This window comes from Vanacampus margaritifer, chromosome 13, assembly GCF_051991255.1.
Source record: "Vanacampus margaritifer isolate UIUO_Vmar chromosome 13, RoL_Vmar_1.0, whole genome shotgun sequence".
In the NCBI taxonomy this organism is placed as follows: domain Eukaryota; kingdom Metazoa; phylum Chordata; class Actinopteri; order Syngnathiformes; family Syngnathidae; genus Vanacampus; species Vanacampus margaritifer.
In genome coordinates this window covers 10,827,963-10,850,018 of record NC_135444.1, presented here as the reverse complement: position 1 = coordinate 10,850,018, position 22,056 = coordinate 10,827,963, and the positions used below count along the sequence as shown (strand labels likewise).

Sequence of the window (22,056 nt, the reverse complement as noted above, 5' to 3'; positions counted from 1 at the left end):
AAAACAACACTGCTTTTCTCAGCCTTCTGAGTGTGATTGGGGGAGAAGTGTGCTGCATTTCGCCCGTCTTTGTGTGTGTGTGAGGTGGAGGCCCCGGGCACTTACAGAGTGGAGCGCAAGCACACACACACACACACACACACAGGAGCATCGCAACAGAATCTCCGTCAACAAAAAAGGTTAATACCTCAGTAATAACTGATCGATTTTGATTTATCAGTGAAACACTATAACTGACCTGATTTATCGGCCTGATTTATCGGGATTGATATTGGACAGCCAAAAATACTAAGGATGCACCGAAAAAAAATTTTGGGGACGAAACCAAAAACCGAAAATGAGAAACGCTTGGCCCAATCAAGTCAAGTATATATATATATATATATATATATATATATATATAAATTATCAAAATGCAGTGTCAAGTTATTGTGTTTGTTATTCTATGATAAATAAAGTTGTCATTAGCACACAGACACAGTGCTTTTTATGCACACTGATGGATGTAATAATCTGGAGATGAAGCTTTACTTTTTGAGAGTTTCGTCACTCGTCAACCTCAATTGATTTTGGTCGCTCCTGATAACGCAGCTCTCGTCCCCGCGGAACCGGGCGTCATGTTGCTTTTTCAACGGGGGCTTTATTTGCATTTCAGCAGCAAACAATTTGCTATGACCTTTCAGTTGCAGAATAAGAAGTTTGAGAAGTTTCCTCTCCTGTCGCTAGCGCACACACCGTACGGAGATCACAATACTACTTTCCGCTAACACTTTGTGCCATTGCCATAATTCCTCGCCGCTGATTTGAATAGCATCGACCGGGTTAGCCTCAAGGTGCTAGCTATCGGCTACTGCTCATGCATTAACATTGAGGCGGAACGCTCACTCAGACGTATAATTCATACATACGCTTGCTCACAGCAGTTTTTTTTTGCATAATATTCTATTCCGGCCATATTTTTTCGGCTGAATGCTGAACATTTATATTTTTCTCATTTCCGGATGAATATTTTAGGTGGTCAAAAATTCGGTACATCACTAAAAAATACAGTTTCGGATTATATCGGTCTGCATTGAAAATCTCTGATATTTGACTTTATGAGGGTTATTTCTCAGGATCCTTTTGAATTTATTTTGTGTTGATTTTATTCAAGTGCAGTGCATTCTCATGTTTGAGGCTGAAGTTATGAAACCCAAATGTTTGGATTATACGTATATTTTCTCATACCTACTGTTGCTGACTATTGTCCTTTGTTTCATTTGATGAAGTCTCTTCTAGCATTTTATACTAAAAATAAAATAAAAGCATGTATCATTCCTGCTGATATCGGTATTGGACAGTACTCTAGGCTGCAATATCGGTATCGAATCCAATGCTTCAAAATGCCACCCAGAAAACTTAAATACAGTATGACAAACCATGTAAACATCAACCATAGTAATAACATTTGAGTCCCAATATATGACCTCGGTTGGGTCAGTCATGGCAACATGCTCTGAATGAATAATCCAGTTAGGCTAATTGATTTGCAAACTCACCACAAAAAAAAAAAAAACGGGACCACTCTGAAAAAGCTGTTAGGGCAAGAAAATCCTTGAATAAGAAGTGAATCGAATGAAATCGGTATTAGTTAAACTGTTTAAGTGTTCCATTTGGGAGGTTCATAATGAAGACAAATCCACTTTCCTGCGTGAGAAAGAGGCTAATATGAATGAGAGGTCTACTGCCCAGAGAAACTCATGCATAAACAAAGCAGCCACTCTGACCACTGCTGTTCGTGTACATAGAGTATGCTGCAAGTCTGTAATCCAGCCAGCCAGCGGTACAATAATCGTATTACCTTTATGCCATAGCTCGGTTTAATTTAATCCAATAAAAGCTGTCAGGAATTAACCCAATGGTATTAACATCGCCTCTTGTTCACAGAGATGTATAAGAGGACGAGCTGCTGTTAGCCATGAGTCTGGTAGCACACGACTGAATAGCATCTTTGATAATGACAAAATCCCACTTTCGGGCCGTGTGGCATAAGCGCAAAAGGATCCCTGATAATTACGTCTGTGCTGCACTCAGCTCGAGGGAGCCTTCAATTAGCTGTCATCGAGCGTCCTCCAAAGCACTGCTAATATGGAGGACAAACTTTATTCATAACCTCGCGTTGTTGCACTTGTGTGGACAAGCTCGGCGGTTGCGTTATTATCGGCGGGGTGAAAGGTCGCCAACTGATGACAGATATTTAGATGAGAACACCGGAGAGAAGAGGAAGGAGAACTTGGGTCGTTGAGCGTATGCGTCAACATAAGAGTACGCACGCACACACCTCAGATGAGACATCACCAGGGCACAGTCATCGCAGGGTAACAAATGAAAACTGACAGCATATGTGTCTTATATATTAGCGCTTAATGGCTCCCCTTTCAATCGACAATGTGAGGTCGTTCCAGACTCTTAAATCTTTGGTTAAGGGGCGGCAGTAGCTTATGTGTAAGGACTTGGGCTTGGTCTTATTTATGTGTTACTGGACTGAACTGGATGGTTGAGGTTCGAGTTCTGCTGCAGATAAATGTAAAATGGAAACTATATGGAAGATGCTAGTCTGCTACACTCTGTCGCTAATTGTCTGTACAGGGAAAAACTGTTTTCTTAAACACATTTTCATAGTGATTTTGGATGCGGTAAATAATGAGTAAAGTGATTGTATTCATATTTCACAATTGATTTGAGCAATAAATATTACATTATTATCTCTCCCTTTGATAAATGATGAATCAAAGGGAAAAAGGGGTTCTTTACACAATCACACAGCCAACTAGTTGACAGCAGCACTGACTCATTGCAACCCACAGGTGCGATCCATTTTACCTCAGTTGCTTCCAGACGTGATTTTTTGAATACATGCCAACGCTCGGAGGCGGAGCTTCTGCGCTAAATCTCAGCCAGCCCAACTACTTGATTGTCTTTTCAGCCTTTTGTTAGATTCATCAAAACTTTCTGAGCTACTCAGTGCTAAATTCTCAAAGGAAAAAACTAGGGGTGTCAAGTGATTCAATTTTTTAATTATAATTAACTCATTTTCTCCCAAGAACATATACATACGTTCCATTTTAAATATTACCATGCTGCCAAAGACATATTTTTATGTTTAAAAAAATTATGTTTTTTATGCCGCAGCATGCACAAGGCTTTGATGCAGCCTCTGAACTGAAGAGAATGCATGAAGCAATGGTAGTTATTACAAAAACGACCAGCAGGTGGCAGCAGAGTATAATAAATCAACCAAGGCCATGTTGCAACAAGTTGTTTCTCCCACTTGTACTTTTTTTCCTGATGAAAGAAGAAACTCTGGTAGGTTCCATGTTTTTATAGCAATAGAACACAATATTCTGTGGATCTTGCAAAATCAGTCAAAATCAAGTAAAACAGACAGGAGCGAAGGGGGTTGCTTCAGTGAAAATGGCTGGGAGTGAATGAGTTAAATGCATGACTTCAGTGGTTAACTTACGATTAATCACAAATTTTATGTCTGTTCTAAATATACAATTAAATGTATAATAAATGTTTTCATACTGTTGTTAACATAAAAGTGAGAAAAAATGTTGAACTAATAGAAAATGGCTGCATCTTTTAGTCATTGATACAGTAATTTCATAATAATTCATAAAATGTTGTTAAAATTAAAAATATGCACCGTACTGTGAAAAAGGTGTGATATTGATTTGCGTTGAGGCCATTTTTCTGCCCCTAGATGGCATAATTGCATTTGTAAGACGTTGGTGACAGCTCAGTGCATTTTTCTTTTCATATTAATCTTTAACATTAAGTCACTTTTGAAATTCTGTACATTTTTAAAATTGTTCAATACAACCTTACACCAGTCTCCACAAATATATGCATCATTATTAAATTTATTACTGCTCAATTTTGACGTGGACGTGTCTGCTGTGTTGCGACTGGAATTCTCACAGTGCAGGCAGTAAATGGCCGCCGGCCATTAATCGTGCGTTAAAAAAATTTGTGGTGTTAAAGGAACTTTAAATTCAAACTCAAAATGACCGCACTATTTTTGACACCCCTAGAAAAAACACAAAAATGTCTGACCAAAGCCATTTTCACATGAAAACATAGACTTGTTTATCTGCACATAAAAAACTGAAATGCAACGTGCATTTATAGTTATGAATAAAATTTGACCTTTGTCCTTCATCAGCCAAATGTTTGTTTTATCTTGAAGTGATGTTGTAAAGAATGCAGTCAATTTGCTTGGAGATACACGGACTGCAAGAAATCAAGATGCTTGGGTGTTTGACGATTGACTCATTGAGGATTTTATCACTCTACAGTCCCTTTGGGTACACTTTCCCCATTTCATAATCTGAATAATCTTTGGGAAAAAATATATTGCCTACAACTGAAAGAGTGAAAGCTTCTTGTGATTATTATTATTTTACTATAATTTAGTCATTTTTTTGTTTGTTGTCAAATTTGAACTCATCCACTTATCAGAGCCAGTAAATCCCTAAAAGCAATGAGAATATAAAAACATTCCAAACAAGAGTTTAGCTCTCAGTAATATAATCTTAATCTTAACCTAATCCACTTTGAAACGATGGTCAAGTAGAATTTCTTTTGCAGCATGTGAAATGGATTATGAAAGGACACACTGTTTTTGGAAGTGCAGCGACATTTTGTTATTATTACACAGCCTGCATACATTTCACTACTACATTCTCATGAGAAGACAGCATGAAATAATCTCCAGATGATTTCAAAAGCGAGGGATCTTAAAAGCTTTACCTCCTTGTTCCCATTTTGTGGGAGACTTACTGTACTTTTTGGGTGGTCATCACCTCCTAATGGGGCAGGAATTGTTAAAGTAACTTAAAAGTGAATGGAAACCCAAACACGGCAAGTGTGCTGCTGCCTTTGGAGAGAAGCCACATTTTTTTCTTTGTGGCAGTAAAATGACCTAATAGATGGATGATGGATTTAAAAAAAAAAAAGGGAAAAAAAGCTTTTTGGTGATGAACAGTGAAAAACTGATTTCCTCTTTCTGTTGCGACTATACATTTAGTTAGCCCTCTCAATATACACCCTGCAACCTATTGAGTTCCAGACTACAAAGCAGAGCTGTAATTCACAATATGTTTGTGATGCATTCAGATATCTGCCAATAAGAGCGTAATACCCTGAGGAAATTGGATTACATGTCTTTCACTCTCTGTTGCATTTGTGGATGTGAAGCGGGAAGACTCCATTTGATTGCTTGCATATCAGCAGTAAATATGAGGAAAGCGCAGCAAAAGAAAAATCGAATAATTTCCCATGAGCCGTGTCCGTTGGAGTCGTGGCACATTATAAACCGTACGTTCACATCTCAGGAAAAATAACCTAATAGCTAATTTATGTCAGTTATTGTTGTCTGTAATATTTCCCACACATCAGATCTGTATACATATGAGCACATTCACACTACTGCACAGTAATCTACACCTTGACAGCAAAATATAAAAGAACAGACATAGCAGCTGCCAGACTACATCTTGAACGCCCCCGACTCCCCCTCCCCGGCAGCTTTTCTCTGTACTGTACGTGCCTCAAATTTCAAGTATTAACTCCAAATGTACCAAGCAAACAGACAATGAGGTGTCTATTTTGGAGATGGCTGAACGCACGGGCTAACATGCTGTACATGTACATTTTGAGAAGAAAAAGTCATGCATACTATAGATGCGGATTACTGAAAACAATAATAAGGCCCATGCGAGTAAATCCCTTCGAAAGTGTGTGTTGGGGGGAACCAATATAAAGTCTGTGTAATAATTCTTTTAATACGCCTTGTTTCTCACTCACACTCTAATCAAAAAAGAGACTGTGGATCCCGTCGGCTATAAAGCTCAGTGAAACTATAATCACGCCCTCTACTCGCTTTCATGTGCAACAACTCTTTGTGAGTGTAAATCTTAACCCCAGGTTTGTTTCAGTCAGCTTTGTAATTTTTTTTTAGCATTTGTAGCCACGTCACTTGCAACTAGAAAATTGGAGAAACTGTTTTGTGGTGTTTTTGTGCAAACGTTGTAAATAAGAGGAAGAGGCCTGGGTAACGACAACTGGCCTCCGTGCAAGAAACAGGTGATGTCACTTTCCTTTCTTTTCTTTGGTCCTTCCTCGGGTCTCCTGACGGCCTCATGAATCTGGCTGGAAGTGTTCGGTTTAGGTGAACGGTATGGGATTTTTTTAATAGGTTTTAGGTGAACTAATGAATACACACACACTCGCACGCACGCACATACACATACTCACCCACATACAAAAAAATAAAAATAAAAAAATAAAAAAATGAGAGACCAATGATGGTGACATGTCAAATCGGTAAAATTACCAAATGAACAATACTGAGCTCTCCAGAAAAAAAAAAAGAAACAGGTGATGTCCTCACCTCATGTACCGGACATACTCTAAATCCAGACAGACACCGGGTTGTTCTCCCATAACACAACATCACACAGCTGTAAATCCTTAATGTGGGATTTCATCGCTTCAGTTAATCTTCACTAGTACGTCGTAACTTAGCGTGACGACTTAGGATGCCGGCAGTCCCAAGTATGAGACCAGTTAAAAAAAGCTACATGGGAGGAACCACGAGTGGCAGCCGGCCTTCACACAAGTCATTCCTTCACATTGCTAGCTTCTTCTTCACAGTTCCGGTTATCTCCAGTAAGCTGAGATGAAATTCTACCCATCATGTGATGTGTGCAGACCAGGTGGCAATTTAGAGGCCTCGACAAGTCTAATGTTCTTGGTCACGTAGTGGGTTTAAACACTCTAGATCTGATGACATATGTGCATTTCAAAATGTTTATTGACATCACACACAGACACGCACGCACGCACACACACACGCGCACACCACATTTGTCAGACTATAAGTCATACTTGTTTTCATAGTTTGGCTGTTCCTCAGATTTCATACTCAGATGTAACTTGCACATATTAAAATATGAGTTTGGACTGTGACCCAAATTGTGTTGGCTTTTTTTTGGCGGTTAGCAAATACTTTTTGGGCATTACTGTCGGTGGCCAGAAGTTGACAGTAATGCAGAAGAAGAAGAAGAAGAAAAGTAGTAATAGTAGTAAGAGTAGTAGTATTTTTTTTGTTTGTTTTTTTTAAATGAATGAACAAACAAACAAACATTTTGGCAGTAGTAGTAGTATAAGTCACCACAACTGTGTACTCAACAATAAGAGCAATAACAGCAACAAAAGTTGCAATAACCGACCATGATTCTACCTTTTGCCACAATGCAATGCAGAATTCGAGTTGAGGTAAGCCATTTTAAAAAGAAAAACCTTTTCGCAGTTGCAAGCGGAAATTTCAACCCATCGGAACTCGTTCGCTGCAGTCAACTGAGCGTGTGTTGGATAATTTATTCTGACGTCCTAACATCACTCTCAGTGTGTGTGTGTGTGTGTGTGTGTGTTCGGAGAAGCAGAGCGTGCTCCACTTGCATTAGTTTCTGAACACAGCATATGTTATAAACAGGCGTGCACATAAAAATTTCGGCATGGTCCTCAAATGAGCACCAGAAGTAGAAGTAGGTTTGGTGCTCGTTTTTTCCTGACCCGCCTGGTTTCCTGGATGAACTTAAAGACTTACTGTGCAAGGTTTTTCGTTAATAATAAGTCTAGATATGTCACTATAATATAGCTGAAAAAATGTTTTCATTTCCCCCCCACTTTTTTATTCCCTAATTACAACATGATTAAACAAGAGTTACACAATGACATCTTATTAAAACAATGAAATTTACTGTTTCATAAAAAGACATTACATTTTTCGATTGAAGCATTCACACATATTTTATTGTAATTTTTATCCTCCGCACTTTCTCCCAGATAATACTTCCGATTTACACCGTTCAAATTTCAACTTGCTTCAAAAATTCACGTCTGCCGGGGTATATATATCGTCTGATTCCAAATTACTTACAGTATTCACACAATTTACCTTAAATATCAACTTTTCCCCATTCATTTTCAATGGGACAGACATTGAAATTTGTCAGCATCAGATGCCACAAAAAAAAAAAAAAAACGCCATTAGCCAAGTCAAGTTAGGTCAGTGCTTAGAGCAATTGCCTGCCACTGTTAGATATTATTAACATTTAAATTCTTTATTTTCATATATTAACCATTGTTATACATTATTAACATCTTAATTCTTTATATTAACCATGTTGAAAGGTTTTATAGACGTGTAAAGCAAGTAGTGTTGAACACGCACCCCTGACTCTGTTTTCGCCATCGCTCATGGAAAAGTACCCAGAGAGTATGTTTTGTCTACAAATGAAAGAGAGGCGGTCGGTTTTAACTATAAGAAGCCATTTTACACGCGGAAGAGACACATTCGGCGCTCTGAATTCCACCTGTTAAGTGATGAATTGGAGTCTGTTACGATGTCCAGAGATCTCTGTTAAGATTAAAATCCTTTTTGCAAAGGTGTTTTTTCTTACATTAAATCTGTCTTCAAGTTTTGGAACACGCAAAGAGGACAAAATATTTTTTATTCCTCTTCACCACCAAGGAGAACCTGGGTTCCAATTTTGCTTGGACCACATTTTAGTACATTCAATGGTTCGATACCAACTGATTTATCGGATTAGAAATTGATTCAAATTTCTCTGAAATTATTAAATCCCACTTCAGACAGATAGTTGAAGTTCACTTGTCATTTAACTACAATTAAGAATGTGTAATTTTCACATAATTTATCTTTCAATTTACTTCATAAGCACATGCATCCAACTCTTAACATTCAACTAATAGCATTCAGCTTTTCAGCATTCCCATGCAATTTCTGAAGAAATTGCACTTTGTCTAGTTATGGTTAGTATTGTTAAAACGTTAAATGTACTGTATTTATATTGCTTGGCGGTGTGTGGCTGTGTGTAAATTACTTACTACAGTCAAAAAAAGAGACGGGAACAGCCATACATCAAGCTATTATCTGTAACAATCTGTTCAGGATCACAGAGGCTGTGGCCTCTCAGCTCTGATTGTGGCCTTTAGGTAGGATTGATAACCACTCAATCACATGGCTCAAACGTATGACATAACATACATATTTTGATTGTGTTTGGAATCTGCAGTAGAAAGAACCCATGCACAGACACATGTACAGAGATAGCATGTAAATGACACGGTCAAACCAGAACATTCGGGAAACAGTGTTTAACAACAAAACCTGTACTTTCCTGGGATGGGAACCAACCATCAAAACTGTTTATGAAAATTACAGGATGTGGAAAATAAGCTAAGGATTACTAGTGGTGACACATTTGGATGGAAAACTGACTAATGGCGTGTTGGATTGGAACATGTGCATTTCATCAATAGCACGGTCACTTCCCAAAGGATAAGGCGTGTTGGACAGAAGATGATTACAGCTAAGGCGAAACGTGTTCTCATCAGCAGCTTCAGAGCAGTAATGTATAACAAAAATAAAGAGAATAAATCTCTGTAAAACTCTCCCACTAGTGAATAAATATTTTTAAACGTCAAAAACTAGATGTGCGTGACGACCTTCTTTGTACACTTTCCCAAAGGCACAGCTAAGGATTTACTTAAATCCTGTCATTTAGTCCGCACTGCTCATTTTGTACGATTTGAACAGTTTGACGAAGGCTTTAGATTTGACTTCAGGACGAACGCCCAAAAAAAACATTAAATGACCAATGCGTGCACTCTTGAAGGAGGGAGGCAAACTGTGTCAGAAATGACAGTACAGTCCATTTCCTTAAAAGGGCAAGCTACACTAATGTACTGCAAATTAATGTTCTTTTTTTTCTTTCTGTAACCAAGAAGGTGTATATTTGTAGCTGCAACAGCATCAGAGGGCAGAACAGCAGTCACTTTAAGATAGCAGCCCACTGAAAAGTCAATGTGCACCCTGGGGGACTTGAGGTTTTAAGAGGTAATGTAAGGTATTCTAGAGGGGAAAAGAGAAAACACCAAAAACAGAACCTGCAATAGGAGTCAAAGGGGGAGACAATAAGATGTGATATCTGAGAATATGACAGGACTGAGAAACAAACCAAAAAGGGGTGATTTTACACATCAGTACCCACTCCTTTTTTACTCGTGTGTCTACTTGGGCAGCTGACAGGAGGCTGGGGAGGGAAAAGGGGGAGGGAGGGAGGGATGGAGGGAGGGAGTGTTGTCAAGGCAAACAATCAAATTGGTTGTTTTAAATGCATCCTAATGCTTGCTTGCTGACGCACAGTCGGGCATGCTGGCAACACAGGGTTGACATTTTAGCCAAACACCTTTGAACGCTTGATGATGAGAGTCTCTCTAAATGTTGCCATGTGAAGTTTGACCTCCATCAAAGCGCCACAAAAGACAAGAATATATCACAGCAGTGCTCATCCGAAAGCTTTATATTTATCAAACGCTAAGAGGCTCGCTCTTCTATTAGACATTTACACAGTATGCAGGGTACTCTTTGGGCAACACATGGAGTACTTTAGAGGCGAAGTCAATCCAAAAAATGCTCTTTAAAATCTTCTATGCCGACCCACTCATCTAAACACTGTATTCTGATTAAAATTGTGTTTGTGGAATATGAATTAAGCAGCAAAATTCACCCATTTTCATCCGTCACAGATGGCAGCCATTTTGCCTCGACTGAAAATGACATCACAGTTGCTCAGGTAATGACCAATTACGGCTCAGCTTGCAAAACATCACATGACCAAACTCAGAAGTCAAGTGAACCGTGATTGGTCATCAACTGAGTCCTGAGCAACTGTGATGTCATTTTCAGTCGACAGTGGCAAAATGGCCGCCCACTGAGATGGGTAAAAAACAGGTCAGTTTTGCTGCTTTATTCCTATTCCACAAATGTAATATTATTTAGAAAAGTGCTATATAGAAAAGCAGTCCAGTCCAGAATGCCGTGTTCAGACCAGTGGGGGCATATTTCAGGTTGACCAAATGTCTTATTTTTTTTTGGACATGTCCACCTTTTTACATTCTGGGGGGAAGGTAGGTTTTGTGGGTGGTTGTTATTGTTCTATATTAAAATTCTTTTTTTTAAAGAAAAGAGCAGGTTTTCTTTTTACACAGTACACTTCCTAAGCATTAAAAGAAAGTTGTAAGATGAATCCCAAGCCCAGAATTTCAGTTTATTGGTACACCGTCCAAAACAAAAAAAAAAGAAGAAGAAAAAAGTCAATCATGGGAGCTAAAAAGTTAGAACATTACATCATTATTCATTTGTCAAGTAAGATTTTAAAAGAGACCTATGTTTTTTTTGGTCACCCAAACTCATTCAAGAGCAGCACCTGACCAATTCAAACAAATGTGTGTGTTTTTTCCTTTTATACTTCCAGATGTATAATTCCACAGTGCAACAAGGCTTGAATCTGTATGCAAATGTATTGACATCTGTGCTATTAACTCTTTGACTGCCAAAAACGTTAAATAACGTTTAGTAAAATCCTATGGAGGAGTGCCAAAGACGTTAAAAGACGTTTTTTTCAAAACAGAGCCAAAACAGCCATTTTCTATTGTTGATTACTGAAAAACGGAATAAGGTAGAAACTAACTTTTTTTTCTGATGAAAGATGAGAGTCCAATCTTTCATTTGGTAGTATGTGTGTTTCCATAGTCCAAACACATAATTTTCTGTGGATCTTGAAAGATCAGTCAAAAATGCTTAAATCGGCTGGCACCCACGGCATCCCTTTTCTGAAAACATCTGGCAGTCAAAGAGTTAAAAGAGGAGGACTTGATTTGTGTGGGCACTAAATGTGGTGCAGAGGGCTTTTATATGGCAGTAATTCAGAATTTAATTCTGCAGCACGGGATAAATAAAAAAGCTACCAAAGCTCACCTGTGCCCTATCGAGGGAGCAAATCCGGGAGGCCGTTTGTGCATATTTGGAGTAAAAAAAAAATCTTTCAACATGCTTATTTGGCAATTTACTGCCACATATCAGCGCTTGGCATGAATAAAATACCCACAGAATTGGTGCATAATGAGAGTTCAGTGAGGAAAAGCGCATTTAAATCAATTTAATCATCTCAGTTAAAAGAACAGACGTAGGAATATGTTATTTTACGAGCTCCCATATGCAAGAAGGAACAAAGGCACGGAGCCATGTGTAAACGAGTGGATTATGAGGCTGCTGGTCAAAGCCAAGCGAGGGACTTACTGACCCATTTAATGTCCACTTCCAGTGGTGACGCTTGTTGGATGTGACCCCATCCGCTCCCCATAATCCTACAAGAGATGATCTAGCCTCGACATGCGCAGCGATATTGGACTTGACAACAATCCAACTGTCTGCCACACACGGTCTCAACATCACTTTGCCGCGATTGAATTCCAAGATGAACGAGTAACACGGCATGTTTGTGCAACTGACAAATGTGGACAAAGGGAAGGAGGCAACGAGTGCGTTCCATGTTGATTGCTGAATGCATCACTAGCAGCTGTAACATCTTCCACTTGTCTTCTACGTGTATGCGTTGATTAAAACACCCCGCAGATCATTTGTCTGTAGCTTTAACATCATCATTACGATCATAATTGGCCATGTAAAAATAATTTCTGCACAATTAGATGCTAAAGTGTTGTCATTGATGTTTTGTGGCTCCAGCACATCTAGAATATTAGTTCAGTTTTTTTTTTATTTTGTTTTTAGTAGCTGAAAACTTTGAACTGTGATTGCGGGAAAGTCAATGAGGCGTGCATGAAGATATCACAAAGAGGCCGTCTGGCGACAGGCAAACGAAAGTGCCCATCATTTATGTGTCAACATCAGCCATGTGGGAGGACAAGTTTACTGACATCTTGATGATCATCTCAGACTATTCTCCCCTCCGCTCATCGACTGATGCTCGACATACATTAGTCAGCAGCGAGACCACGCAAATGCCTCATTTGTCAAGGAGAGAACAAAGTTCTCATAGACAACACAAAGCAGACGAGACAAATAACTCACCAATATATTGTTGAGAAAATATGATGTTGAATATATTTCTAAACAAATTCCATCAAAATGCAATGTACTGTATTCCTTTGGGTGTTTGGGTGCATGTGCAAATAGAAATGAAGACAGTACCTCAAATAGCATAACAGAAAAATGTCTTATTTAAAATTAGGGCTGCAGCCTGGAGTTATGGATTATATATTTTGGAATTCAGATATCCTACTAGAAAATTATATCGAAAAATTGGGTATTTGGATTTTTTTTTTTTAAAAAGTGTATACTTTTGCTTGGTTAAAGAACAACTATGAATACAGAAGACAACTAAATATTTCCACTTAATTATGAACGACCAGCTGGTTTTCATTAGTATTTTTTTTATTTTTATAAATAATTAAAATTTTGTACTTAAATGCCAACTGTGCTTAACAGCACACTATTTACCTCTCTAGAAACATAAGTAGATTTTAGATAAATCTATTTTTTTTTAGATCTCGGTCTTCGAGTCAAAGTGACGTCAAAACCCCCAGTTGTGATTTTGTTGACTAAAACAGCATATTCGAGTCAGTCTTGTTTTTAAAAAGTGATGAATAGAAAAGGTATCTATTTCAGGTTGTCAGCATCAAAGTCAATTTACGTCTATTAAACTGACTTTGAAAAGTAATCCTATGGCTCTTGCTGCTAGTCATTAGCGCTGCTAGCCGCTAATCTAAAAACAAGTGCCATACTATAAAATATCAGCATAATTAAGTTTTTTTTTTTTTTCGACCCTGATTGGCGATTGAACGTGATTTCAGGACGAAGATGTGTTGTTGACGTTGGTTGCAACAGTTTGTTACGAAAAAATGGATGTCCCAAACACAATCTAAAAGACGAGTCAAGTCAGCCGTTACGTCACGACACGCTTCTGGTGAGACCAGCCAGAAAATGTACCAGAGAAACTCTCGAAATTCCCGATGGCCACCCGGCCCCTAACTACAAAAACATTGTTTCATTTCAATATTTTGAAATAAAGATATATGGCTAAGCTTTCCAACGTTAAGGAGATATATTCTTAATGTTAGTCTTTGTACTTCAATTTGGAAGAAATAATTGATGTTAAAAGTCTCATTCGGACTGATATGTGATGAAAATGAATTTCTTCGAATTCCACTTTCATGAATTTTAAATTGAAATTCAATTCAACATCCTGTGGGGTGGAGTCAATTCAAATTCATCAATTGAATTGAATTGAATTCTGAAATTCTGAATTTTGCCCAACCCTGACTTGCATCTATATATTACATAAATAGGCCTATATGAAGGAAAAAAATATTTCGTATAATTACATCTGGCAGTATAGTAACTATTCTTCTCATGATACATTTCCCTATTTGCTTTGCTCTTAAACCTAGCTGATACTCATTTATAGACAACACCCTGCCTTGACCTCGACCTATGTGGTTCAACAGGTTGAACCCATTTTGACTGCCCCAGTCTTACTCCTATCAATACCCAAGTGGACAAGCAAACACGTTACCAAATTCTGAGCCCAGTGTTAATCTGTGAAAAAGTTGCTTGACCTCACTGACTGCTAACTGTTTGCAATCAGCAGTACATGTGTTTTGGACGCAGGGCGTGGAGGGATTAGGTTAATTACTGTTATTGTATTCTTAGGCTAGAGACTATTTCAGGCCCCCTTCTCAGCTTCATGGCAGCTGTTTAAAAGCATGTGTCTCAAATGATAACCTGGCTGGTTCATATTGGTTCCCCCTTTGTGTCTCTTAGGCAGAACCTTAAGTCCTTACACTCTTCTACAGCGTATAAATTTATTTAATGGTCAGTAGAGATTTAGATTTCCAGTATTACTTGGGGAATGATCTAACCTTGCCCCAAGCCAGACTTTGCACCTGTTCGGGCATGTATGTTTCCAAGGCTGAGAGTATATGTCTCCAAAAAAAAAAAAAAAAAAAAAAACACTTGCAGGGGTCCCTTGAGCTTTAGGCATGACTCAGGGAATGCCCACATGGTAAAGCTACCTAAATCCCCAAGATACTGATTCATTATGATATGGCAGCTAGCTTCAAGGTGTTGTTTACCACAGAGGCCGCACACCCTTAGATCCTACACCTCAAAGTTTTTCTACACTGAAAACGATAAAGGTGTATTAGGGCCACACTGAAAAACAGTATTGTATTAGAAAATGTCAGTGTATTCCGTTTATATATCTTTTTATTAGGGGTGTCAAATTAGTGGGTTCATTTTTAGTTAAAGTTCCTTTAACTCCACTCATTTTTTTAACGCGCGATTAATGACCGCCCATTACTTGGAAAGCCTGTACTGGGGGGATTCCAGTCGCAACACAGCAAAATTTAGCAGTAATGAATTTAATAATAATGCATATATTTGTGGAGACTGGGGTCAAGTTGCATTTTACAATTTTAAAAATTTCACAAGATACTTCATGTTAATATTAGATAGCTCTTGATATGAAAACTGAAAACTGCACTGAGCTGTCACCAACGTCTTACAAATGAAATGATGCCATCTAGTGGCAGAAAAATGACCTCAACACAAATCAATATCACACAGTTTTTTTTACAGTACTGTACATCTTTTTAAATTGTAACTCAATTTTATGATTTATTATACAATTACTGTATCAATGACTAAAAGATGCAGCCATATTTCTATTCATTTTTTTTCCACTTTTATGTTAACAAGAGTATGAAAACTATTAAAATATATATGTTATTGTACATTTAGAACAGATATAATATTTGCGATTAATCGTGAGTTAGCTATTGAAGTCATGCGATTAATTATGATTAACATTTTTAATTGTTTGACACCCCTAATATATATATATATATATATATATATATATATGTGGTTTATGCAAATGTGTTATGATGCGAAGCCTTGAAAAAAAATACACGTATTTAGTGAGCCCCGAGTGAAGCAGGTTTTTGTCCATCACTCTAAATCAGTACAGTCGGTCCTTTCTCAGTCCATGTATTTTTTCAAGACCTTGCATCATAGCACTCGCCGAAAATGTAAGGCCTCGACAGGAAGAGACGAGAAACAAAAGTGCCCACCTCTGTAATTAAATCATTTGTTATGTGCCAAAACATCAACAATCACAGTTTGAGGGATATAACACAAATCAGTAGAAGCGCTCTTACCATGAGCTGGATCCGGCGGTCCGAACTCCAGGTTATACCTCAGGATGTAAAAATTATTCCACACGTACAGCTGGTTATCTCGCGGATTATAATCCACAGATGCAATGTACTGGTACTGGTTGGGAAAGTGGATATCAACATATTCCCCACGGTTCTGTTTAGTATTGTAGATGTAGTCGATCATGCTCTTGCTGACTTCACTTTCATTGTCTTCATAGGTGGAGCGGACCACATAGAGTACTCCGCAGGCCATGAAGGCATTGGAGGCTGAGCGTTTGTCATAGGCAGTCTCCCACGTGGCCTCAAAACGTAACGTGTAGGGGTTCAACTGGCTGATTACGATCATGCCGTTGTTCTGCTCTGTCGCGTAGATCACCCACAGGCCGTTCTCATCTACGGCCAGGTCAATGTCTGTTTTACCGCCCCACTTATAGGGTGACGTGTCATGGTAATTGGCGTTGTTGATGATGGCTTCGCCGCTCTTGATTCGAGTTCGCAGGTCAAACTTGACTATGTTGCGGGTGCGCTCTTTGTTGAAAAACACAGCACCGTCATAGACCACAAATCCAGTTCCATCCACCCGGTGGGGCAGCTTGTAGGTGATTGTTTGCCGAGCATTTTGGAAGTCATCTAGCGAGGAATATTCAATAAGAGTGTCTGTCCTATAAGGAGTCCAAGGCATGAAGTAGATCTTGTCAGCAGCTTGCAGTGGATCTTTGCACCAGGCACCAGCTTGTTGCTCCGCTTCAAATTGAAAGGAAGGTTCCCCAACAGCTTTCAGACTTCCAGGGCAAAGAAAAACTAGTAATAGAAGAAAGTAGAATAACAAGCAGACAGGTTAACATCCCATCAAATGCACCATATATGTCAAATCCAAATACAATGCATTTTTGTCTTATGAGTTGTCCACAGACAATGAGGACAGGCACAATAAAACGACTAAACGCTACTGTCAATTTTCACAAGCAGTATAAGGATTTTGAGTTTGTGCATAGCAAGGAATAAGAAAATAAAGTTATCAAGCACAACATTTACGTATTCGTAATAATCTGAAACAAAAAAGAAGTTTTGACTGATTTACTGCAGGAGGGAAAACACAAATGAGGGCAACATAAATGAAACGCAACAAAAACAAAAGACAGTCCTGTAATTTAAAAAAAAACAAAAAACTGCCAAACTAAAAGTCACTTGGCAAAAAACGTAAAAAGGTTATGAGAGAGCAAGAGTCAGCACAGTCTGGGAACATACATGCGTGTCGAGATGCGCCTCACATCTTCTACAGTAAAGACCTTGAGAGGCATGTCATTAGCAAGTAGTGTAAAGGTCACAGCCATTAAAAAAAAAAAGTTCAGTAAAGGGCCTCTTGAGGTGTTTTGGTTCGGGCTCTAAGGCATAGGAATCAACAAAGAATGAACAGCGCGTAGTTAGGTGATAATAATGGGAGGAAGGTGAGAAAGAAAGGGGCTTTGGAGAAAGAGGGGACGGACGAAAGCAATAGCTCGACTGTTACCAAGGCATGCTATGGAAAATGATTTGGAAGCCAGGCAAATTGTGCTGAGTTGCAAAAGCACCCAGGCACAACAGGGAGGAAAAAACCTTTATGGTGTGAAGCCAATTCGCCCCGAGTTGCATTATTTGGCTGCGTGTGTGCTGTCTTTTCTTTGCAGCCGTTCTTACTTCCCCTGGTGCACTGCACTGATTGTACTCGTCGTTAGTGGACTATGAGATTATACAGTGAAACCTCTAAGAGTCTGCAACAATTTATTATTTATTGTTATTGTCGCATTTGGTTGAGATGCTCGGAGTTCGCCAGGCACTTACTTAACTGGTCAACCTCTAATTGGCTTATACTGTATATGGTTGGCATTTGACCGAAACCTCATAAGTCACAATTTGTTTTTTAAAAATTTCAAAATATATTTTTGGTCAGTCCACATGTTTGAGTGTGGTTTTATTTATTTATTTTTTCAAAATTACTGATCAATTTAAAGTGCTGAAATGGTCTTGCTCTGTTTGATGATGCGATGTTAATGTCCTTTTTTGGGCTCTTCTGAAAAGTATTCTGGAGGTACAAGGTTTCGTCCCAATGCCAGCGATATTTAAACAACATTCTCGTTCAAAACAATAAAAAGTAAAATAAATGTTAAACCACAGTGGTAACTACACTTCCATCTCAAAGTCTTCTAACAGTGATTCCAATTTATTAATTGGTGCTGTAGACTGAAAAGATATGGGTTTGGCATCAAAAGAGATTTTTGAGACAAGATCAACAGTTTAGCTTTATTTACATTTAGATCTAAATCCTTTGCTTAATGACACTTTGAGGCTTTCTTGAAAACATATTTTTTATTGTTTTTGTGGTGGAAGGGTGGTGGTGTTACTCCCCCAGTTCCCTTTACAAAGGTACATGGGTATTATATCATTATTAGTGAAAACTATGTGTATTGAATGCTTACTGTTCTTCAACTACCAGAAGTGTTGCACTTTGTCTTGTTGAAAATGAGCACAATACATTTAGCGCTATGTTCACAATGTAAACGTTGCTAACTTGACAGCTTTCTTGATAGATGTCGTTTTTGAATGTGCATTTGTTATTTTCATTCTATGCTCAGATTGACTTGCCACAATGTATTTGGTTATTCTTACTCTCAAAACCACACATGCAAACACGCACTAGCATACTGTTGAAGTGTGAAACCCTAATACATAGTTTCTTCCTATGTATGGTTCTTTGTGTTTATATTTAAAGAGAAAAATGTTCTTAATGTTGTTATTCCGTTCTTAAAGCCATCTTGTTGAATTTGTTTTGGACTAATGGCAGGGGTAATATTTTGTTTTATTCAAATATTTATTTGAATTTATGTCAAAATGGAAAGGACATCTTGTTTTATTTAAGATATTTATTGTTTTGAAAAGAATAACTTTATCCCATTTTTTTAAGCTTGTGTCTGTACTTTTTGGGGGCAAATTCCAGACTGGCCGTCATGTTCTTGCTAATAAGTAGTTAGCATTTTCTGGTCTAGCAACTGGATTTTGTTCATTTTCCTGGCCTTCACTCCTGCACTCTAGAAGTTGTTGTTGTTGTTTTCCTTGGTCAACCTGTTCGATGTCTATTACTATACTCATGACTTCATTTTTCTTCAGGACATTCTAAATGGTTGTATTGGCTATGCTAGTGTTACTGCAATTACTTTTTTTTGTTCCCTTCAGTTTCCCAGATCTTGCTAAAATGTTGACATCTTACTTACCTTTTGTGTGTCAAAACCATGTATATTCAGTCTACAAAAATATAAACAAATTGGCCTCACTGCTCCAATACGAGTGTTTATTTCAGTGAGTATAAAAAGTTTACACACCCTCATTCAAATGTTTTTATGTAGAAAAAGAAAAAGACACCAAGCTAAATCATTTAAATACACGCACATAATACTATAGGGTTGGAAGTGCCCACTTAACAGCAGTACGGTAATCTGGGATCATCCAGTTGTGGCGAGCTGCATACAGTTCCTCGTGAACATACTTTGCCTACTTTGACCGATTTTAAAGTTGATAAGGAGCCACTTCCATTAGCTGCAAAGCATGACGGCTGTGAAAATACCAACTTTTGAGGCTCTACTTTTATACACATGAGCGCATTGTAAAAACATTTAATTTTTGCAGAAGGCCCAGTCTAGTTTACAGTGTTTGTAAATTTGGCAGAAACTGTGTTGTTGTTTTGTCTGTTACATGCCCCCGGCGCATCTGACAATTTGGTGACAGAAAGTAGACTAGACTTTAGACCAGTTTGGAGCAGGTCTAAGTTGTGGCAAGTCCGTTATGCTTCCAAAATGTATAATGTGCGCTTCTCTTACGATAAATTTATTGCATAAAATTGAAAAGGAAAGAGAAGAGCTGCTTCAATTGGTTGGGACGCAAGTTAGTTGTGTTCACACCCACAATGGCGGGAGCTAGCAAACACTACCCATGTGCGCAGTTTTACTGCACTTTGTGCTAGGCTGGAAGTGGGCATGAAAATACCCCATAGCCCAGACACCATAAAGACGACGGGAGATTGTTGTCACATGTACTAAACAGTGAGCAATGTTCCTGTCAGCCTCTTGGTAGCCTCCCTGACCATTTTTCCTTTCATCTTTTAATCAATTTTGAAGGGACGTCCAGTTCTTGGTAATGCCACAGTTGAGCCACTTGATGATGATTGTCGTCACTGTGTTCCATGCCTGGGAATTTTTTTCTGTATCCTGCTGCTGAGTGACACCTTTGAACAGTAAGATCCCTCTCATGCTGCGGAAGCTCTTTTGGACTTTGTGGATGTCTTGTGCTATGATATGTGGCTATAAAAATGTCAGGAAAATCTGAAGCTTATTTGGGGTTAGTCACAGGGACTTTAAATGGTGATAATGTGCACTGAACATGTTATAAGAGTGTGTACTCACTTGTTTTGGCATGATCTATCTTGGTCTCATTTCTTATTTCACAAAAAAATGTCTCATTTGAACAGGGGTGTTATATACTTAGGGAAAATGAAGTGTTTCCACCCTTTCATGACACATTATTAACATATAGTGACAAGCGGAAAAAAGGGGGATACAAAGTGCTTTGCATTACCGACTGAACCCATGCCAAGTATGTCGCAAAAGGTGTTAGGTGTTTAGTTAAAAACTAAACATGGCTAATATTTCAGTGTATTCTGTTGTGGTATTGACAGAAAAAGCCAAACTGAAATCTGCTGCGTTTTCGATGACGTCTCAAAATCCAAGCGATTGTGTGACTTTGCATTCCTGAAAACTTCAGCTGAACACTGAATTCAAATTAAGAGGTTCCACTGTAGTCCACAATCAGGCCGTAGGAAAGCCACCACAGGAAGTTTACAACTTGAGTCCACAAAACAAAGTAGCTAGGGTTTGGATCGTGTCTGTTATTTACCTTTTTGCTCCACTTCTATTTTAAGCATTGGAAGAGAGAATGAAAAGGATGGGAAGGGGAAAAAAAGAGATTAATATGTATTAACTTCCATCGCTATGGTAACATATAGAGACACAGCTGACACATGGATAAGGACGGGTTGACCTAATTAGAGAAAACAGTGAAGATTAAAAACTCATTGCCCCGTTCCTGTTGAGGGTAGAGGCACAACCAAGTACTGTATATAATTGTTAAAGACGTACAAAGTACAACATCCAGTAGTCTCGTTTTATGATCATATAAGGATAAATGTTCACAGTTACTAAAAACAAACGACAACAAAAACAGTGTTGGGTGGATCATTGTTGAGTAGTTAAGCATGTTAAATTTTGTCTTAACTGAAAATGTACAACTTTTTTTTGTTTTAATAGTTGGATCAACCTCACTATTAAAGGGAATGTTTGAAAACTTTTTGTCATAATTGTTAAAACGGTCATTATGACTTGACAGTCGTACATAGCAAATATAATTTGTGAAAAAGTATCAACCATTTCTGACCCAATCTTGTGCCTTTAATATGATATACACAAGAAACTACCACACCAAATTAAAACAACCAATTAGAGAGGGTAGGCGTAATTGACGAGGTGTCAGTCATTCATCCCTGCGGCCTCACAAAAGAACTTTAAAAATGATGATGATGAAGTTCTTGGATAACAAGGCTTTTTCCTACTACATTACTTCATGTACGACTACTGGCATGTCATAATAACTGTTTTAACATTCATGACAAAAAGCGTTTTTGTTTTTTTGTTTTTTTTGGTATTGTTAATGTCCCCTTTAAATTGCAATTTAACATGCATAATTGTGCTGGCGTTCATCACATAATTGTTAATTAAACGTACTGCAGGCATTTTGACAACAACAACAAAAAAAAAAAACTCCTCCCATCACTGTTAAGTTCATATGAAAAAAAAGACAGGTGCCACAAATGACCAC

At 38.2% G+C, this 22,056-nt stretch overlaps 1 protein-coding gene across 24 annotated transcripts in view; it reads right to left on the bottom strand.

Moving 5' to 3' along the window:
• The window catches only part of adgrl2a (adhesion G protein-coupled receptor L2a), a 133,607-nt gene that overhangs the window by 43,576 nt on the left and 67,975 nt on the right, over positions 1–22,056 (bottom strand). For 18 of the 24 annotated variants that reach the window (XM_077583579.1, XM_077583580.1, XM_077583578.1 and 15 more), the window contains 2 exons: positions 21,079–21,093; positions 16,156–16,956 (listed from right to left, as the gene is read on the bottom strand). In XM_077583579.1, coding sequence (XP_077439705.1) covers positions 16,156–16,956; positions 21,079–21,093 — 816 coding nt within the window. The remainder of the gene's footprint in view (positions 1–16,155; positions 16,957–21,078; positions 21,094–22,056) is intronic. The other 6 variants (XM_077583572.1, XM_077583587.1, XM_077583590.1 and 3 more) reach the window with 1 other exon arrangement.